General features: G+C 42.1%; 1 protein-coding gene across 1 annotated transcript in view; it reads left to right on the forward strand.

Moving 5' to 3' along the window:
- LOC126419775 (nephrin-like) overlaps positions 1 to 22,264 on the forward strand; it is a gene marked incomplete at its 3' end in the record, with an annotated part of 483,228 nt that overhangs the window by 401,123 nt on the left and 59,841 nt on the right. Inside the window, exon 7 of the mRNA XM_050086987.1 lies at positions 4,837 to 4,981. Within this exon, the coding sequence (XP_049942944.1) occupies positions 4,837 to 4,981 (145 nt within the window). The remainder of the gene's footprint in view (positions 1 to 4,836; positions 4,982 to 22,264) is intronic.

A 22,264-nucleotide genomic window follows, 5' to 3' on the forward strand; every position in this document is an offset into this window, starting at 1 on the left:
ATATTTGCAGTACGATCTGCTACCTTTGGAAGGCATCTTAAAGGTTCATCTTCATTTTGTCATTATTTATTTGAATAACACTCATATTCCCTGTTTGCTGCGATAGGCAAAAATCCTAGAACGAAGGTTCTTCGAGAATGAATCACAATGCACAGTAAACTTACCATTATAAAACGATGATAACAACACACTGCTAAGGACAACAGCTCCGGTAGTAAGACCCGCCAAATAGGTTAATGCAATTTTTGATGAGGTAAACTGAAAATGCAACTGCACAAGGAAAAGAAGATCCAACCAACAGCAAAATTTTTCATCCAAATATATAATGTATCATATGATTCATGAAATGAAGAAAAATCGGAATTTTTGTCTGTTTCTACCCCGGGTCTCCCTTAAGTTTTCTTCCCGTGCAATATAATCGAATAGTTTGTCATCTGTTAGTGAATGTAACTTTTCTACGTTTCTTTCAGTACCGTTTGTGTAGCAACAAACAGAATCTTCCGGAAACTGAAATGATTTAAGTAGAAATTTTTTATCCATTCGCTTTACCAAAAGATGTGTGCGCCGTCTACGATCTCCGAGTAGGGTCGGTGTGTTACACAATCCCCATCAGCAAGTCGACTACTACTTCTGGGTGGGTACCAGCTCTAAATGGGCCGTTGCAGTGGATTTCCTCTGTACACTTCAGAATGATCTTAGAACACGTTAGACTGACCTGTATGTACTGTGAGTCATTAAAATGCATTGTGTGTTTACGGAATGTAATTAATATATTCTTTTTAAATAAATTTTGTAATAGCATTAACGAGAAAGATTTTGTCTCATCGTCAAAGATATAATGGAATACATATCTTCGTTTAGTGATCAAAATTTCATAGCTCTGAGTAGTCACATTAATTCGTACAATGTCAGTTATTTAAGGTTATAATTAGTTCAGACATTACAGCCCTACTGCGTGGCGAAATAGGAGAATCTCCAAGAAACTGAAGTTTCTTTGTCAATTTACAAGGCTATGTGAGTGGCACAATAAAAGGAAATCTGTATTTTAGTGATGTACCACCCGTGTGAGAGTTCGCATCAGCTACACAGATTCTATCTGGAGTGAGCGTTCAGTGAGCTTTGAATGTGTAGTTTTCATCCAAAATCAATTAATGGGGTCTTAGTTTTCTCTCCTATAGTGTTTCCATAAACGGTAGCCCCCTTTTGGCACAGTTCAAATAAATACACTATCCTGTGCCGCACTACCTTGTTCCGCAAGGTAGTGTCATAGGCGCTATGCTGCCCCTGATTTATACAAATGATCTAGGTGATACTCTGAGCAGCCCTCTTAGATTGTTTGCAGATGACACTGTAATTTACCGTCTAGTAAAAATCATCAGATGATCAATTACAATAACAAAATGATCTAGAGAGAATTTCTGTATGGTGCGAAAAGTGTCAATTAGCACTAAAGAAAGAAAAGCACGAAGTCATCCACATGGGTACTAAAAGGAATCCGATAAATTTTGGGTATACGATAAATCGCACAAATGTAAGGGCTGTCAATTCGACTAAATACCTAGGAATTACAATTACGAGCAACTTAAAATGGAAACACCAGATAGATAATACTGTGGGGAAGGCGAAACAAAGAGTGCGCTTTTTTAGCAGAACACTTAGAAGATGCGACAAGCCCACTAAAGAGACAGCCTACATTACAATTGTCCGTCACGTGCTGGAATATTGCTGCTTGGTGTGGGATCCTTACCAGATAGGATTGACGGAGGACATCGAAAAAGTGCAAGGAAGGGCAGCTCGTTTTGTGTTATCGCGCAATAGGGGTGAGAGTGTCACTGATATGATACGTGAGTTGGGGTGGCAGACACTGAAACAAAGGCGGTCTTCTTTGCGGCGAGATCTATTTACTAAATTTAAATCACCAACTTTCTCTTCCGAATGCGAAAATATTTCGTTGACACTCACGTACGTAGGGAGAAATGATCATCATAATAAAATAAGAGAAATCAGAGCTCTAACGGAAAGATTTAAGTGTTCCTTTTTCCCACACGCCATTCGAGTGGAATGGTAGAGAAGTAGTATGAAAATGGTTCGATGAACCATCTGTCAGGCACTTAAGTGCGAATTGCAGAGTAACCATGTAGATGTAGATGTAGATGAGGAAAAGTATCGGGACACGCTAACGCAGTACAGTACTTACCGCGATAGCGTTGAAGGAGGCGGGAATTATTATACCGCCGGTAGAAATGCAGAGACAGCACAATGGATCGATCAGGCGAGCCCAGTACCATCGAACGAGGTCTAGTCGGGACCTGAGTGACAAATACATCAGGGCCACCTCGAGCCTTCTAAGCAGTTCAAGTCGACTGTCTGTGATGCGACTGCCAAGTGGAAAGGCATACTACAGCTAAATCAAGGCCAGGCACACCTCGTATGCTGGCAGACAGCTACCGTCGACAGCTGCCCGGGGTGCTTCCACTCGCAAAATCGTATGAAATCAGTGGAAGAAATGGCTTGTGAGCTCCAAAATGCTACCAACATAGCATCTAGCATAGCGATTGTGCATAGCGAGTTGAAGAAAAGAGGGAACAATGGTCGAGGGGTTCCTTATAGGCCACACAGCTCTGTTGTCAGTGCTAGGCGATGCTTGAGGTGACGTAAAGAGCAAAGGCGCTGGGCAGCGTATGGTTCGAAAAATTTCGGTTTAGCGAGTGTGTGGACAACGTTACCTGCCATCTTATGTAATGCCAGCTGCGAAATACAGAGAAGTAGGAGTTGCAATATGGTGATATACACTCCTGGAAATTGAAATAAGAACACCGTGAATTCATTGTCCCAGGAAGGGGAAACTTTATTGACACATTCCTGGGGTCAGATACATCACATGATCACACTGACAGAACCACAGGCACATAGACACAGGCAACAGAGCATGCACAATGTCGGCACTAGTACAGTGTATATCCACCTTTCGCAGCAATGCAGGCTGCTATTGTCCCATGGAGACGATCGTAGAGTTGCTGGATGTAGTCCTGTGGAACGGCTTGCCATGCCATTTCCACCTGGCGCCTCAGTTGGACCAGCGTTCGTGCTGGACGTGCAGACCGCGTGAGACGACGCTTCATCCAATCCCAAACATGCTCAATGGGGGACAGATCCGGAAATCTTGCTGGCCAGTGTAGTTGACTTACACCTTCTAGAGCACGTTGGGTGGCACGGGATACATGCGGACGTGCATTGTCCTGTTGGAACAGCAAGTTCCCTTGCCGGTCTAGGAATGGTAGAACGATGGGTTCGATGACGGTTTGGATGTACCGTGCACTATTCCGTGTCCCCTCGACGATCACCAGTGGTGTACGGCCAGTGTAGGAGATCGCTCCCCACACCATAATGCCGGGTGTTGGCCCTGTGTGCCTCGGTCGTATGCAGTCCTGATTGTGGCGCTCACCTGCACGGCGCCAAACACGCATACGACCATCATTGGCACCAAGGCAGAAGCGACTCTCATCGCTGAAGACGACACGTCTCCATTCGTCCCTCCATTCACGCCTGTCGCGACACCACTGGAGGCGGGCTGCACGATGTTGGGGCGTGAGCGGAAGACGGCCTAACGGTGTGCGGGACCGTAGCCCAGCTTCACGGAGACGGTTGCGAATGGTCCTCGCCGATACCCCAGGAGCAACAGTGTCCCTAATTTCCTGGGAAGTGGCGGTGCGGTCCCCTACGGCACTGCGTAGGATCCTACGGTCTTGGCGTGCATCCGTGCGTCGCTGAGGTCCGGTCCCAGGTCGACGGGAACGTGCACCTTCCGCCGACCACTGGCGACAACATCGATGTACTGTGGAGACCTCACGCCCCACGTGTTGAGCAATTCGGCGGTACGTCCACCCGGCCTCCCGCATGCCCACTATACGCCCTCGCTCAAAGTCCGTCAACTGCACATACGGTTCACGTCCACGCTGTCGCGGCATGCTACCAGTGTTAAAGACTGCGATGGAGCTCCGTATGCCACGGCAAACTGGCTGACACTGACGGCGGCGGTGCACAAATGCTGCGCAGCTAGCGCCATTCGACGGCCAACACCGCTGTTCCTGGTGTGTCCGCTGTGCCGTGTGTGTGATCATTGCTTGTACAGCCCTCTCGCAGTGTCCGGAGCAAGTATGGTGGGTCTGACACACCGGTGTCAATGTGTTCTTTTTTCCATTTCCAGGAGTGTATTTCAGGGTTATGGTATGGTCCTCTTACTGCTCGTGACGGAAATGCTAAATGCTCAACGATATGAACGCGCTTTACTGCCTTTCGTACTGTCTGTAGTAGAGGGAGCAGTTTGGAGACGCTGACTGTATCAACACGACAACACTCGCTGACATAAAGCAACATCTTTGAGGAAATGGTCTGTGGCCAGTAATATTTCTGGACTGGCATCCACAGTGTCCTGAATCCCTTGGAACGCCTTTTAGATTAGTTATAACGTCGAGTTTACTCTAGCCCACAGCGCAGACATCAGTGCCTTATCTATTTTCGGCTCTTGAGGTAAAATCGGCTTCCATTCCTTCACAGACGTCGCGACACCTAACTGAAAGTTTCCTCAGCAGAGTTGAAGCCGTCATATAGGCCAAAGGTTGGTGAACTCCACATTAATGTCCACCAGTAGGTGTCCAGATACTTTCTATCAGATTGTGTATAAATATCGCATAGAGTAAGGTTGACGTGCAGATATTAATATCACCTTAATCCAGTAGATGATGATGTCCATGTGTGAGCTTATAAACAGTGATGTCCCGAGCGACACAAGCAGGAAGCCCACTTGTGGACGTTAATTAGCTGCCCCTGCCACAGGAGGAGACGCGCGAGAACGCGACGCTGAGCGAGCTGAGCTTCGTGCCCGGCACCGACGATGACGGCCGCAGCGTGACGTGCCGCGCCGAGAACCCTTCCATCCCGGGCAGCCACCTCGACGCCACCTGGACGCTCGCCGTCGTCTGTGAGTACTTGCTGACGCCACCTCGTCTCAGATTAGCCTCTCAAAGTAGGCCTACTTACAGATAGTCTTAATATCCGTTTGTCAGCGCTGACAGAGCAGTTTGGAAAGTAAATACTTCAAGTTTACTGCTAAGTGGTGAAAAACAGAAGCTTCCTTCAAATTTTAAATAATGTAAACTTTTGCACTTCACAAAACGAAAAATACTAATTTCCTGTGTCTACAATGAAAATAAGTCACTTTTGAAGTCAGTCAATTCATAGAAATACCTGGGTGTAGCAATTTGTGTGAATATAAAATTGAACGATAACATAGTCCCAGTCATAGGTAAGGCTGGTGGCAGAATACTAGGGAAATATAATCAATTTACACAGGAAACAACTTACAAAACACTCGTGCGACTCATCTAAGAATATTGCTCAAGTGGCTGTGACCTGCACCGAATAGGACTAACGGGGAACACTGAATGTGTAGAAAGAGGAGACGCACAAATGGTCACACTTTTGGTTGACCAATGGGAGAGCATCATGGATATGCTGAACGAACCGAATACGCAAACACATGCAGATGGACGTACACTATTCCGTCAAAGCCTACTTATTAACTGTCAAGAACAATTCCAAATCATAAATCTATAAGGAACAGTTTAATGAAAACGAGGCAGATGAAGAGAACTAAGTAGGCCTATATTGTTTAATTTTTCAAAAGTAATCGTCATAAATGTTACTAAATTCATTCCACTGTGATACGAGGCGGCCAGTGTCTTCATGGAAATACGTTTGCTGTTGGATACGGAACCCTTGTTCAACCCAGGGGTGCACCTCTACGTCCGAAACAAATCGACAGTCACGAAATTCTTTCTTCAGGGTTCCAAAAATATGGACACCGCATCTAAAGAGATTGGGACTTCATGGGGGATTTTTAAGGGTTTCCCAGAGACACTTTTGCATCGTTGTCGAGACAACTTTGGCATAATGTGAGTGTCCACTAGCATGTAACAGAATAGTGCCACCTGTCAACGTTCCTAGACGATTGAACTTGATGGGGCTCTTCTGGTTTTGCACAGTGTCCACGTACCACTGTGCGTTAATTGTGTCACCGTGTTCTAGAAAGTCAACCAGTAGCCGATGTTTGCAATAAGAGAAAAATCTCATTAAGACTTTCCAAAACCTGGCGTGCCTGTTGTTTCGACTACGCTGCACATCCTCCATGCTATGTCCACATTTTGGTGCCCTAAAGAAAGACATTTGTGGTTGTCTATTTGCTTCGAAAGAATAGGTGCATGCTGGTTCAATCATGGTCTCTTAGAGAACCGCAAACGTTTTTCCATGAAGGCACTGACCATCTTTTCTCATAGTGAGTTAAATGTATTAATTGTCCCGGGTTCCTGGGTTCGATTCCCGGCGGGGTCAGGGATTTTCTCTGCCTCGTGATGGCTGGGTGTTGTGTGATGTCCTTAGGATAGTTAGGTTTAAGTAGTTCTAAGTTCTAGGGGACTGATGACCATAGATGTTAAGTCCCATAGTGCTCAGAGCCGTATTAATTGATACGGCGATTGTTTTTTAAAAAGTAATAAACTCACTGTTTTGTTCTGCTTCGTTTCATTTGACTGCCCATTATAGGAATGTACTACTATACAAAACCCGTTACGTATCGCTCCCGAAGGGAACGCGAAGATAAGATTAGACTAATTACAACTCGTACACGGCTACTTAAACACCCAATGGAACGTGAAAGCCCTAATAACTAATACAGTGTTAAATACCCCTAGCATGCACTTCGCAGTCGTTTACAGAGTACTGATGTAAATATAGATGTAGGTGTAGATGTGGAAGAGGTTACTAGAAGGATTAAAATACTTGCACAAAGTATTATCAAACAACTCTTCTTCTTCTGATAGTGCTTACCCATACCAGATGCTGGTGAACGTCATAACTAAATCACGTTTGCCTCTTCGAGAAAGTTTCTGGCTTATGTGCGAAGCCTATGTCCTTAGGTTTCCCAGGTATTTTTCTTCGAAGAATGTTCTACAGCAGTTTGTACCTGTTTCCAGTCCTCATTATCCAGGCGAAATATTGCAGCTTTCTACATTTTCCTGTATTTAGGAATTCTTTTTCCAATTTAAGGGAAAGTGTCGTTGTTAGTAACTTGGTCTGCCTGTCTTTGCGTCATACCGTAAAGCCACACCTCAGATGCCCCAAGTCGTTCACCCGTCGTCTCGCTCAAAGTCCAGGTCTCGGTCCCATGGACTTAATTTCTCTCCATTCGAGAAGTGATGGCGGTTGAGAACATTATCCTTTTACAAAACGCGTGCTTGGCTTCCCCAATACGGACGTTAATTTCTTTTGACTCATCATACTTATTGTTAATGTTAGTTCCCATACACGTGTATTTGTTTATTTATTCAATAAGTTTACCTTATTGTTTAAATGGCAGTGTGATGTATCTTTCTTGCTTATGACCACTAGTTATGTTTTGATTATGTTAATTTCACACTTTAACGCTCACTATTTTCTTTGACTGGGATACGAAGTGGTCAAGACTATTTCAACTGTCTGCACTTATTGAAGTATCGTTCTCAGACATTCGTAAGAAGTCCTTTGAAAATATATCAAACGATCTATTTGACATTTAGAAAGAGTTATCGAGTTCTCGTGACAGCATGTAGAACAGAACTGTGTTACATCATAGCTTTGAATTTAGCGTTTTTTCTTTTCTTTTTTTTCTTTGTATTTTGTTTTTGAAATTTCCGATGTAGACTAGTCAACCAACATCTCATTTTCTCATATTACATGAGCTACTACGTTAATACCTTTGTAGGTAACAAAATTTTGCTAGGGACAGTGTGCAACCAATGACACAAATACATCCGTCGCAGTAATTATACACGTCTAGGTGGACTAGGTGGATAAGAAAGCCACATGGGAGTTGAATTGGTCAGCGTCCGTTGCATGTTAAAAATATGTTTCACTAAAATGATAGCTTCAAAGCTAAGATACGAGGCAATACAATGAAATTAAATAAAAGCAAGATAATTAAATTAGTTGATTTTGGAACCTTTCAGAATTACCGAATCAGGTTCAATATACATAAATATACGTAAATGAACGTAGCAGGAACTAGTATAGCATGTGAAAAGATCTAAAGTGTCCTATGTGACATTAAAAATACAGACGTTAACATTTACATTACATGAAGAATTCTCATGTTAATCAGAAAGTAGAGAGCGGATTGGTGGAAAGAATACAGTGAAGTTCTAACGAGGAGAAGGAACTGTTGGATCAAGTGACAGAAGAAAAATCGGGTGTCAATAGAGAAGATATAGGGGATCGTTTAGTAGAACTAGAATTCAACAGAGACTTGCAAAACCAATAAAGCAGAAAACACTGATCAAATTCCCTCGGAATTTCTACAGTCATTGAGGCGGTGGCAACTAGATGACTCTTCGGTATGATTTGCCGAGTCTATGAGTCTGGCGACACACCATCAGAAATTGTACACAGTCCCGGAGGTAGCGAGGGGAGATAAGCGCGAGAAATATCACACAATCAGCCTATAAGTTCATGCATGCAAGTTGCTGACCAGCCATATGTGCAGCGGAATGGAAAAGGAATTGGAGAACGTCTCTGAATTATGGCCCTTTGATGATTCTGGAGTTGTTAAATCGCCTATGTCAGTGTCCTCAGGGGAACATGTATGACCTGTCACCCTTCCAATCCCTTCATCAGTGACTTATGGCCCCCATTCCCAGTGTCAGATAGCTGAAATATTTACCAAAATTTATTTCCCTGCCATTGTCCCCCATCAGACAGCTGAAGTAGTTTGGATAATTTGGTATCCCCATTACCTTGCCCTCCACCCTTCCCCTACCCCTTTCACATTTCCCTTAACACTGTTCAGGGACAGTTATCATATTGCTTCTCTCAATATCATAGTGGTCACCTAAATTACGTCAAAGACCAAGTTGGCTGCAACTATAAGTTGTCGTATACGTCTGTATAGTGGAGATAGTGACCGCAGATGGCGATCCAAGTTGGTTACCTCTATCACGACGGCTGGACATGGCATGGTATACCTACTTAAACGTTTTCATACAATTCAATACGTCGCAGGACATGTGTGTAGCAGTATATAAATACTATTGTAACAGTAAAGAAGGTGCTACAGGACACACAGTGCATCTTTAAACACGTTCAAGTGTAGCAATCTTAGGCGGCCAAGTGCCAAGAACTAGCAGTGGGCTGCCGCCTTATCTACCTCTCGCTGCCTTATCTACGCCTTCTGGCTGCCTGTGACCTCGCCATGCACGAACTTCCAGAACATTCCCAACAGCTTTGCTACCTGGATCATAGACAATGACTATTACATACGTTTTCTAGCCCCTGTATACCACCATGTCACTCTGTGGCTCACCTTGTCGGGTTATAATTCACTTGCGCATCAGCCTGTCGTATCAATTTTCATTCAAAAAATTTATAACGACTCGTAGCCATTATTACTCATTAAGTAGGTTAATTGACTCTTAAACCGAGGTTTATATGCAACAAGTGGCCCCATTACTATCCTTTCCCAACGTGGGTGACCTACCATGACTGTCAATTTTTTTGCAAGGAGCAGAGATGATATAGCACTAAATCCTTTGTGTTTAAGGTTATTTACATAGCTTTTAATGATATGTATTAACAACAGCGGAGAAAAACGTTTCAAATTCACATAAAAATATTACAGTGTGGATGCTGGATAATATCTCGTGTAATATTTGGCATTTGCTTGAAGTAATCCCATCGGGGTGGGTTAGCAATTATCTTATAACCTTTGCTTGCTGCAAAATACATAGTTGGGATGGAATGTTATGTTCTACTTTTTCTTCTTCTTCCTATGGTTTCGAATAATACTGCAGGACCAGTGTGTTGTTGGCAAGAAGTCCTAATGATGGTGTTTTATCCACAGAGTTATGTGGTGACTATGTGTTAACATTAAGATAAAACGATTTTATAGAGAAGAAAATGACATACATGCGCTTTTACATATTTTTTTACAACCTTTTAAATATTATTTAAAATGTAAACATGCTTAAAACACTGGACACAATCAATACCTTCACTTCGCGATAACAACGGTAAAGTCAATTATGACAGTGCTACTAAAGCAGAGTTACTAAACACGGTTTTCCGAAACTCCTTCACCAAAGAAGCCGAAGTAAATATTCCTGAATTCCAATCAAGAACAACTGTCAAGATGAGAAACATAGAAGTAGATATCCTCAGTGTCGCAAAGCAGCTTAAATCACATAATAAAGCCAAGGCCTTCGGTCCAGATTGAATACCAGTCAGTTTCCTCTCAGAGTATGCTGATACAATAGCTCCATATTTAGCAGTTATATACAACCGCTCGCTCACAGAAAAATCCGTACCTAAAGATTGGAGAATTTCTCATGTCACACCAATACCTAAAAAGGGAAGTAGGAGTAATCCATTGAATTACTGGTCCATATCACTAACGTCGATTTGTAGTAGGGTTGTAACAAATAGTGTATTCCGACTTCATGAAGTACCTCGAAGAAAACGATTTATTGACACATAGTCAGCAAGGATTCGGAAAATATCGTTCTTGCGAAACACAACTAGCTATTTATACTCATGAAGTAATGATTGTTATCAACAGCTGACGTCAAATTGATTCCATATTTTTAGATTTCCAGAAGGCTTTCGACACCGTTCCCCACAAGCGTCTTCTAACCAAATTGTGTGCATATGGATTATTGCCTCAGTTGTGAAACTGGATTTGTGATTTCCTGTCAGAAAGGTCACAGTTCGTAGTAATAGACGGAAAGCCATCGGGTAAACCAAAAGTAATATCTGGTGTTCCCCAAGGAAGTTTTATAGGCCCTCTATTCTTCTTGATCTATATTGAAGATATAGGACACAATCTTAGTAGCCATCCTAGATTGTTTGCAGATGATGTTGTTATCAGATGACCAAAACGAATTGCAAAATGATTTAGATAAGACATCTGAATGGTGCGAAAAGTGGCAGTTGACTCTCAATAAAGAAAAGTATGAGGTTATTGATATGAGTACTAAAAGAAATCATCTAAATTTCGATTACGCGGTAAGTCACACAAATCTGAAGGCTGTAAATTCACCTAAACACTTAGGGATTATAATTATAAATAACCTAAATTGGAACGATCGCATAGGTAAAAGACTGCGATTCATTGGCAGATCACTTGGATGGGGCAACAGCTCTACTAAAGAGACTGCTTACATCACGCTTGTCCGCCATATTCTTGAGTATTGGTGTGCCGTGTGGGGTCCGCATCAGGTGGGACTGACGGATAACATCGAAAAAGTGCAAAGAAAGACCGCTCGTTTTTACTATCGTGAAACAGGGCAGATAGTGCCGCAGGTATGATACGTGAATTGGAGTGGCACTGATTAAGACGAAGGCGTTTTTCGTTGGGACGGTATCTTCTCATGAAATTTCAATCACCAGTTTTCTCCTCCGATTGCGAAAAGAAATCAGGGCACGCACATAAAAATTCAAGTGCATGTTTTTCCCGCGCGCCGTTCGAGAGTGGAACGGTAAAGAGACAGCTTGAAGGTGGTTCATTGAACCTTATGCCAGGGACTTTATTGTGAATAGCAGAGTAATCATGTATATGTAGATGTACTACAGTTGTTTGGATTATTTCTCGTGAACACTAGAATCTTCTACGTGAAATTCAAAATTATTTACAGCTTTTAAGTTACTGAATTTAACAAATTTGAAAGGAAACAAAACTCAGAATATTATAAACTTTTGCTAGCTGCATCATTAAATGAAAAGTTTAACTAAAAAAGAAACAACTGAGTCAAGTGGCTTGGTAAAACTATCCATACTTAAATATAACGACATTGAATAATATACAATAGTCTAAGCCCATCGCTTAGTTAAACAAGGCTCCGTTTGAAACTACAGTGACTTTGCCATTAGGTAGGGCGCCGACCCAACTGCCCGGAAAACCACGGACTCGTTCTCGTGGCAAAGCTAGTGAACAACCGGCCCGACCAGACACAGGACCGACATTATAAAAAAGCTAAAAAACACAAATATAAATATATCGTTAGATGGAGTCCCAGGCAGGTACGTGATAGTAAAATGGACAGGCTCATAGGTCGAGCTTGGGCGAATTTCCATGGAACAGTTAGCGCTAACCGGCAATTAGCCTACAGCTAATGACCGTTAGATAAGGTTAAACGGTACCCCTCTAGACCCATAGACGCAACACGGCTTCATCAATTAACAGCACAGCGCTGTGGCCACTCCCTTCACGCCGCGGTGCTTCCGCCGACCCCTTACAGTTTGAAGCCCACCTTTCAACTACCAAGGATCCTCTGTCGAACCCTAAACGCTCGCTCAGGCAGATATGGCCACACAATGGCACAACCGACTATCGAGAGATAGAAGCGAACCCCATGGCTCACGTACCATCGTTAATGGTTGATAGTGCGACAGCGTGTCAAACGCATTTTGGAAATCTAGAAATATTAAATCTGCATGTTGCTCACATCCATGGTTGACATGGTATCTTGTGACAAAAGGTAAAGCTGAGTTTTGTAAGATCGATGCTTTCTGAAACTGTGGTTATTTGTTTACAGAAGCTTTCACGTATCAAGGAAATTTATTATATTCGAACTGAGACTTCTGTGTCAAACGATTGTTAACAATATTTGTCTATTATTATGCCGGTCGTCTGTTTTATTCTTCTTATGATGTCTTATGAGGATTAGTTTAGCTTTAGGAAAAATAAAGGTCTCAGAGAAGCAGTTCTTCTAAAATGTTCAAAAGTGTGTGAAATCTTATGGGACTTACTGCTAAGGTCATCAGTCCCTAAGCTTACACACTAATTAACCTAAATTATTCTAAGGACAAACACACACACCCGTGCCCGAGGGAAGACTCGAACCAACGCCGGGAAGAGAAGCGGTTCTGACATGTGGCCGGGTTGACAATGTAAGATCAATACATGTACAAAGGAGTTGTCGACATAGAATGAACGTTCGACAATGTAAAAATCACTTCAATTTCTCAGGAAAATGTGTGTTGACTATAGTGAAAGGCAGATACTATACATTATGTACAAGAACCGTCAGGGAAAAGTGAGAATGCAAGACCAGGAACGAAGGCCTGTATGACAGGCTTGTAGTCTTTCGCACTTGATGCTGAATATATACATCAAAGATGCAATGATAAAATGGAAGAAAAGTTCCGGAGAGGGATTAAAATTCAGCCTGTAAGGACGCCATTGATGAGATCGTTAATGAACTAGTTTTCTCATTGAAAGTAAGGAAGAACTGCCGGACACTTTACGACTTGCAGGACTAAGAGTAGCGATAAACTTGACATAAAAATTGGGACCATGATGTAGACGAGGTGAAGGAATCTTGACACCTAGGAAGAAAGTCACATGTGGCTGACGAAGTAAAGAGGACATTAAATAACACTAGCAAGGGAAAACAGGACACTACTGGCCGAAAGAGGTATATCATCAAACAGTGGCCTTGATTTGAAGAAAATTTTTGAGAATGTAAGTTAGGAGCACAGCACTGAATGGAAATAAATATTGGACCATTGGCAAACCGGGAAAGAAGAGAAATGTAGCGTTTGAGGTGTTGTGTTATAGAAGGATATTAAAAATTAGGTGGACTGATAAGAAATGTGGAGGTTCTTGGCAGAATCGGTGAGAGGAGGAGCACGTGGAATGTATTTAAAAGAAGAACGGACATGGTGATTGAGACAGCTGCAGCGCGCAAAAACTATAGAGGAAACCGAAGATTGGTATGTATCAAACAATGAGGTTGTTGTTTGAAAAAAAAGAAAACTGAATTACATCGACACTATTTATTCAATCATGGGTTACATAAAAACGGATTGTCCATTAAAATTGCAACATTATGGAGTCAGTGTGTAACGCACGTGGAACAGCAAGAAGTATACAACACGCTTAAACACAGGGCGTTAGGAAATTCGAATTTCTGACTTCTAGGAATCCTAGGGGGGAGGGGGGAAGTGAGTAAATACAACTGTGCACAGGAACCTATGTCCGTAAACGTACCATTTCTGTTCTACGACGCTTTCAGTTCAAATGTGTAGCGCGTCCATGTCTCCTGAGCCAAAGAGGAAAGTATCAGAGTTGCTTGTCCTGTTGTGCAGTACGGTAAACAGGATGATACGTACTACGCCAGACGGTCACCTGATGTCATTTAACGTCGTATACAAAGACTATTTCACGATACTCCTGTAGAGACAGAGGAAGATCTGCCGGCACGAGTCCCGGCCGCTGCCCTATAGATTGAAGAGACACTGCGTGGGATGCAGAATGTATACCAGAATACTTTGTAGGTACAATGTCTGTAACCGCTGTTGTTATGAACCGGTCTTTACATATACCTTGTTGGCTTCCTTTCTGTTTTGGAATAATGTAAACACATAATGTGTAAGTATTAATACAATGTTCTTAGGTGATCAATGAATATTTCCTTTCGAATTGTTATCTAGTAACTGTGCTGCGTCACGCCTAATTCAGTTCCTCTAGCAGGTGTATATCAGTTAAACTTCTGGACTGAAACCCTCACAGGACGGAAACAGAAAGTTTCCGGACATAGATTCCTACTCAAATATCATGTACTCACTCCCTTCTACACGTGCTAGAACTCTGTAACAGGAATTCCCAAACAAGCTGTTTACACATAATTTTCATTTCAGTGTAAGCGCAAAACTAAGTGGGTATGGATCTTTTACATTCTGTAAATGAGGAGAGATTACACAGCGATATTTCTTATTCAAGAATCAACGCTGAAGACTATGGGTTCATTTGTGAGAAGGAGATGTGTCTAGCAGCACGAGTCATAACACGACAGAGTTATGATCCTGACGTACCAGAACGCAGTTTATGATACCACAATATTGCTGGTCGTGCAGGCTAGTATCACACGACTACCGTATGAAAATGAAATCGACAGCTTTATGAGGCTCATAAGATCTTAGTGGACAGCGCTATTTGTCCAAGAGAGGAGAGACAAAATGTTCGCTATGCTGAGCAGAATCGGACAGCCACTCTCACGAAATGAGTTCGCAGCAAGAGGTGTTTAATACATGGAGAATGCAACGACACCTGGAGCACACGAACAGGCAGCACGGTGGTCAATGTTGCATTCCGTCTTGAGGAGGCGGCTGAGTGAGGCGCTCGATGGCAGTGCGTCAACGAAGAGGACTGAACGCCGCTGTTTCCAGCCGAGTGCCATTCCTGCATACAGCACCATGATAGAGATATTCGAGCATGGAAGTTCCGCAGACAATTAGTCATCGTCACATGAGCCCATTACCTGGGGTGATGATGTGGCTTGTCATCGGGTACACAAGGTCGCTTCAGGTTAACATGGCTGGTGAGCTATACATCAGTTTACATTCTGACATGATAAGACCTGTGTCGGTGCCCTGTCTTGCAGGTTTCCGTGACGTTATCTATCAACAAGATAACGAGAGGACTCTTGCTGCCTGTGCTGTCTTGTAATACCTTGATTCAGAGTGGTCTCTTGTCTTGCTGTGGCCATTATGTTCTCTAAACCTTTCACTCGCTGAAAAAATGTCATGTGCTTATGAGGAATTGTAGCTCTGCCACATGACAGCCAACACGAGACATGAAATCTGACTAGAGTTAAAGAAGCTTGCAATGACGTACCTGTAAGATAACTCCAGTTCGACATGATACCAAGTCTGAGCAATTGTTGCTGTCATAGGTGGTAGGTCTGAGTATTGTATCTCTTAAGTATTCAATATCAAGAGCTCAGATGGCAACCCAGTTCTAAGCAAAGAAGGGAAGGCAGAAAGGTGGAAGGAGTATATAGAGGGTTTATACAAGGGCGATGTACTTGAGGACAATATTATGGAAATGGAAGAGGATGTAGATGAAGACGAAATGGGAGATAAGATACTGTGTGAAGAGTTTGACAGAGCACTGAAAGACCTGAGTCGAAACAAGGCCCCGGGTGTAGACAACATTCCATTAGAACTACTGACGGCCTTGGGAGAGCCAGTCCTGACGAAACTCTACCATCTGGTGAGCAAGATGTATGAGACAGGCGAAATACCCTCAGACTTCAAGAAGAATATAATAATTCCAATCCCAAAGAAAGCAGGTGTTGACAGATGTGAAAATTATCGAACTATCAGTTTAATAAGTCACAGCTGCAAAATACTAACGCGAATTCTTTACAGACGAATGGAAAAACTGGTAGAAGCGGACCTCGGGGAAGATCAGTTTGGATTCCGTAGAAATGTTGGAACACGTGAGGCAATACTAACCTTACGACTTATCTTAGAAGAAAGATTAAGGAAAGGCAAACCTACGTTTCTAGCATTTGTAGACTTAGAGAAAGCTTTTAACAATGTTAACTGGAATACTCTCTTTCAAATTCTGAAGGTGGCAGGTATAAAATACAGGGAGCGAAAGGCTATTTACAATTTGTACAGAAATCAGATGGCAGTTATAAGAGTCGAGGGGCGTGAAAGGGAAGCAGTGGTTGGGTAAGGAGTGAGACAGGGTTGTAGCCTCTCCCCGATGTTATTCAATCTGTATATTGAGCAAGCAGCAAAGGAAACAAAAGAAAAATTCGGAGTAGGTATTAAAATTCATGAAGAAGAAGTAAAAACTTTGAGGTTCGCCGATGACATTGTAATTCTGTCAGAGACAGCAAAGGACTTGTAAGAGCAGTTGAACGGAATGGACAGTGTCTTGAAAAGAGGATATAAGATGAACATCATCAAAAGCAAAACGAGGATAATGGAATGTAGTCAAATTAAATCGGGTGATCTGAGGGAATAAGATTAGGAAATGAGACACTTAAAGTAGTAAAGGAGTTTTGCTATTTAGGGAGTAAAATAACTGATGATGGTCGAAGTAGAGAGGATATAAAATGTAGACTGGCAATGGCAATGAAATCGTTTCTGAAGAAGAGAAATTTGTTAACATCGAATATAGATTTAAGTGTCAGGAAGTCGTTTCTGAAAGAATTTGTATGGAGTGTAGCCATGTATGGAAGTGAAACATGGACGATAACTAGTTTGGACAAGAAGAGAATAGATGCTTTCGAAATGTGGTGCTACAGAAGAATGCTGAAGATAAGGTGGGTAGATCACGTAACTAATGAGGAGGTATTGAATAGGACTGGAGAGAAGAGAAGTTTGTGGCACAGCTTGACTAGAAGAAGGGATCGGTTGGTAGGACATGTTTTGAGGCATCAAGGGATCACAAATTTAGCATTGGAGGGCAGCATGGAGGGTAAAAATCGTAGAGGGAGACCAAGAGATGAATACACTAAGCAGATTCAGAAGGATGTAGGTTGCAGTAGGTACTGGGAGATGAAGAAGCTTGCACAGGATAGAGTAGCATGGAGAGCTGCATCAAACCAGTCTCAGGACTGAAGACCACAACAACCACAACAAGTATTCTTTTTGTTGTACTGTATATGCATTATAAGTGAAATATCATTATTGTCTATACTTTTTCGTGTTCCAATTTTAATGGACGATAATTGCGCTTATTATATATTTCTGCCAACAAACCAGTGTCATGCAGACGGACCTGGGTTTTTCAAGCTCAAGATAGTTCGAATAAAATCTATGTCTGTAGAGAATCCGAAGTGATATTAGAAGACAGAAGAATAGCACTTGCGACAGAAACGTGGTTTTGAGAAAAGAAGAAATTGATATATTGAAAGGGTATTATACGGAGAAAGATGTTGTATGCATGATGTGCTAAATTACTTTTGTACCAGCTAGGACAATGCAATTTTATGCAAAGAATGAGTCAATGCCGACACAACTAATGCCCTGTGAGCCACTTACTGGGTAACACAACCGTCTTTAATCCATCTAAAACCACCGAAAGTCTGCTCTCATTTAAGGAGGAACCTCGTACTTTGCTCATCCTACATTTGCAAGTCGCACAGATAAATAAGCTACACACATCTAGAGTGATCGAAATATTAATACGCAATTGTGTTGCTTGTCGCAGTACAAGTACTGTCAGTACTTCTCTTAAATTTCCAATATACACTGTTTCAACCTCTGTGGGATAAGGTTTCACATATGATAGAGGATTCTAAACTTCTTTTGAATACAGAAGAAAATGTCCAAGAATGAATTACAACGCTTTCATTGACGTAAACTGATATATCAGCTTTTCAGTTTGTCGGACCGACATACTCACTACATGTACATTGGCACACAAAGTTCTGATATTCTCTTAAATATTCCCATTACCTGTTATGCAATGAGACTGGAAGCTAGGACTCTCACAATCGCTTTCTCGCCAGTTTGTACTGGAATTTATACGTGAATGTCTTCATGTAACTACACACGAGAAAAACCAACGATAAAACAACGCTCATCATTCTATATGATTTCTTAAGATGGTACCACCACCGCTAACTCTGGTGCAGGACATAGACAATTTATAGACACGCATTTCTCAATGAAGACCGTGAACACCCTTAAATATTACATTTTGACCACTATTTACTAATCTTGAGAGTCTTACCGTCTATGTTATTTTGACACTGATTCCGGACCCACGGTATGTGAAATACTGTAGTTAGCGAGAAGCTGGAAGTGGTAAATTTTCGGGTTCCTACAAATAATATTTGAACCAGAAAAGACTACTTATTCACAAAATAAACGGTACTGCAAAAGTAATGTATTCCTTTAGCACATCTTTCGTAAGTCTGAGAAACTTCACTAAATGCCAGGAAAAAGAAAATACAACTTTAGAATTATAATTTGCCCAGCCTGACATGGGGCAGCCAACTTTTAAATTTAGCCTGTTTTGCAGCTCTGTTGCAAAATAGCTTAAACAAGCATATATAGACTAAAATAGAGAGAAAAACTTTACAGTTAGCATTATTAAATACCAGTAAGACTAACATGAATGGACGTTCAGTTATCAGCTCAGTACAGACAATGTGCCAGTACATATTTTTAAAAAGTATTAGAAAAGGGAAACGATAAAAGGTGTTTCCATAAAGATTAAAACAAAACGCCCAGTTCGCTTCAGCGACAAGTAATATATTTAACTCTTGAATGCCCAATCCATAGCCGGCCGAAGTGGCCGCGCGGTTCTGGCGCTGCAGTCTGGGACCGCGAGACCGCTACGGTCGCAGGTTCGAATCCTGCCTCGGGCATGGGTGTTTGTGATGTCCTTAGGTTAGTTAGGTTTAACTAGTTCTAAGTTCTAGGGGACTAATGACCTGAGCAGTTGAGTCCCATAGTGCTCAGAGCCATTTGAACCCAATCCATAGTAAATATTACTCCTACATTACAAATAATCCTCGCGCCCAATGAACGGGAATTCTTGCAACGTGAACAGATGGAAAAGACCATGAGGAATGCACACGGTTTCATTTCAAATTCCACGAAAATTTTTAAAAATACAATTCGAACCAGACCAGACAGAAAATGGAACTTGCCTTTATGGTGAGTACACATTACAGGAATATTAATAAATTATCAACAGAACACCAAGGCAACAGAAAGAAATAAGCATGAAGTAAAGGCAAGTTTATCACTATAACTACCGGTGAACACCTCATAATACCACTTGGGTTAACTGAAGCCTGAAACACACAGTGTAAGAATCCCCTCACAGCAGACGATTCCAAATTGTTTCACGTACAATCTAAAGGGGAAGATGCTCACGGAACATGTCCATATGGCACAACCAGCCGACCATGCCTGCTCTTTCTGGTGGCAGGACACACAGAGACGTCCCCAGTGCCATCTTTCAATAGATCCAAGCGTCATATATCTCTTGCATGAAATTGACAGACTGGCAATGCCGACTTTTGCTCAAAGTGCTACTCAGTGCCAGCATTTGCTTGCATTGGCCGTGTCCCACATAACAGCGAGGACCAGCTGCTGGCCGGCCATCCAGCCGCTATCAGTGAGCGCCAACTGAGACCGAGCTGATGCGGGGTCGGGTAAGGAGAGAAGATCTTGTGCTAAACGTGGAATTGTAAATCACTGGAACCGGCACTATTAGCTGAAGGAAGAAGGGCATGATTACGTAACTGATAATCCCCACTCGGATTAAACTTTGAAGGTAACTTATTTCTGGAATAGTTTACAACACACTCTATTTTGTATATAAAACAACAACACAATACTAAGTCAAAAAACAGATATTTGGCAACAATGATGTTAATAGGGAACGAGAATTGCTGAGTTGTTAAATTAAATCGTATCTCGCATAATAACGGTAAAGTGGCAGGAAGGGCTTACTATCTCCACCTGAGAGGTTGTATTCCACAGGTGGCAGTCCTATTCACCTGACCCCAACTCCATATCAGAAAATGTCGTTCGCCATTACTGTTCTCGCGCCGTCCCGGATATTCCTGGTTTATTACATCTAAAACAATTTCCACTGTCTGGTCCACGTTGGCTCCTGCCGTGGTGCTGAGGAGAAGAGGTTGTGGGCAAGTTACTCTTTGGTTCAGTGACCCTCCTTTTCTGATTAGCGAGACTGATTCTCTCTGTATCGCACGTAATTCTATCCAAATCAAGGAATTACTGGATTTATTAGCAAAATTCTCTCGCGAAAGGTCTTATGGCCTCATTTCTTCAATTATATTACTAACCACTTACGTTTCGCTGACTTCAGCACGTGATGCTAACTGAGTGCATCTAATGTATTCAACGTAGTTTACAAAGGCTTCTTGTTGAGCTTGTACCCGGAAATAATGCTTATTAAGTAATTCATTTCTCAGTCTGTCTGACAAACCTTGTACTGGAAACAGTGCTTACTAATGAAGTCATTTCGCAGTCTATCTGACAAACTTTTAACTATACTGTCACGCTACGACTAAAGGTGCCTCATTTTTGGATAACCTGATCAGTAGGACTAGCCAACGTACTGCTGGTTACTGGGCAAAAATCTGGAGGACTACAAGACCGGGAATTTCAAGGTCAGATGCCTGCTATGACAACTTAACGGACAAATACAAAACGGCACAGTTTGGGCACTAGTCTCCATTTACAGTTCAGTAATCCCTTGTATAGTAACTATTACCAGATAAAATAAACGATTAACCAGTTCCCGTATCTCCATATCAACACTATTTCGTGAAATATCCTTAGAATCCTGATTGTCCTCTACTCTCACCTGATTGTCAAAATTTCCTTTCAACTGGAATAGATTAGCCCGATGTAGAAGTTCCCTGTCCGTTTTTGCAACTATTCAGTTTCAGATTCCAGCTTATCTTCGGCATTTATTTTCCATAAAACCTGCGTCCCTTTGCTTAAGTGATCCAGAGGAGGTAGCACTTGAAGTAACTGAGACTGCGGGTGACAGCTATCCTGAAGTAGGTCGGTGTTGTTTTACGCACCGGTGTACGACTCAAAACAAACGAGGGCGGCTTCACCACCTCAGTTAGACTAACGGGGCTCAGATGCAGCGGGCAGTCCACAACGCCTACGAGGTGCCGCGCTCGCTAATTAAAATTACCTTCGACCCGCTGGCTGCGAATTTCGAACTCCTACAGTAGTTTTTCATTCTTAAGATGCCCCAGCCCAAATACAATCGTCGTATTAATGATTGAAAACAGAATCACCTGGTAACAGAAAATACTTGAACAGTATACATCAGAAAATAAAACAGTTTTACCACAATAAATTCAATTTTTTATGCTTATGATGGTATGACATTTCAGACACCTGTGACCTACTACAGCTTTCCATAGGTTCCAAAAAATAACATTTGAAGCATAAAGGACCATCTGTTGATAAGAACAGGTACTCTAATATTTATGTTAAAGATGTTTATATAAAATTTAGAACAAAACGCCCGGCAACAACATGTTTAGCGTCCCTCGAGAGGCACGCACGCCGTCTTCTGCATCTATTTAACGCCGCTCCGCATCAGTTGGGTCTCAGTTGTTGCACACCGACAACGGGTTGATAACCATCCAACAGTAGCTGTTGGCAGTTTGTAGGATATGGATGCTGGAAGCAACTGCCGGACTTGAGCAACACTTTAAGCTAACCATTATGAAAAAGGCCACTTCAGTACTAAGCTAAATCTTTATTTATGGCCCAATAGATTTCGCCGAGCTAGAGCCAAATCTTCAGGGATACATAATTATTTCATAATATATTTCGAAGAACAATCAGCAGTCGATCCAAAATTCTTCGTGCGATTGTGATCAAACTATTCATCCGTCAAGAAGTCGCTAGTCCAATTTAAAACAGGATA

Source organism: Schistocerca serialis, chromosome 1 (assembly GCF_023864345.2).
Source record: "Schistocerca serialis cubense isolate TAMUIC-IGC-003099 chromosome 1, iqSchSeri2.2, whole genome shotgun sequence".
Classification (NCBI taxonomy): Eukaryota; Metazoa; Arthropoda; class Insecta; order Orthoptera; family Acrididae; genus Schistocerca; species Schistocerca serialis.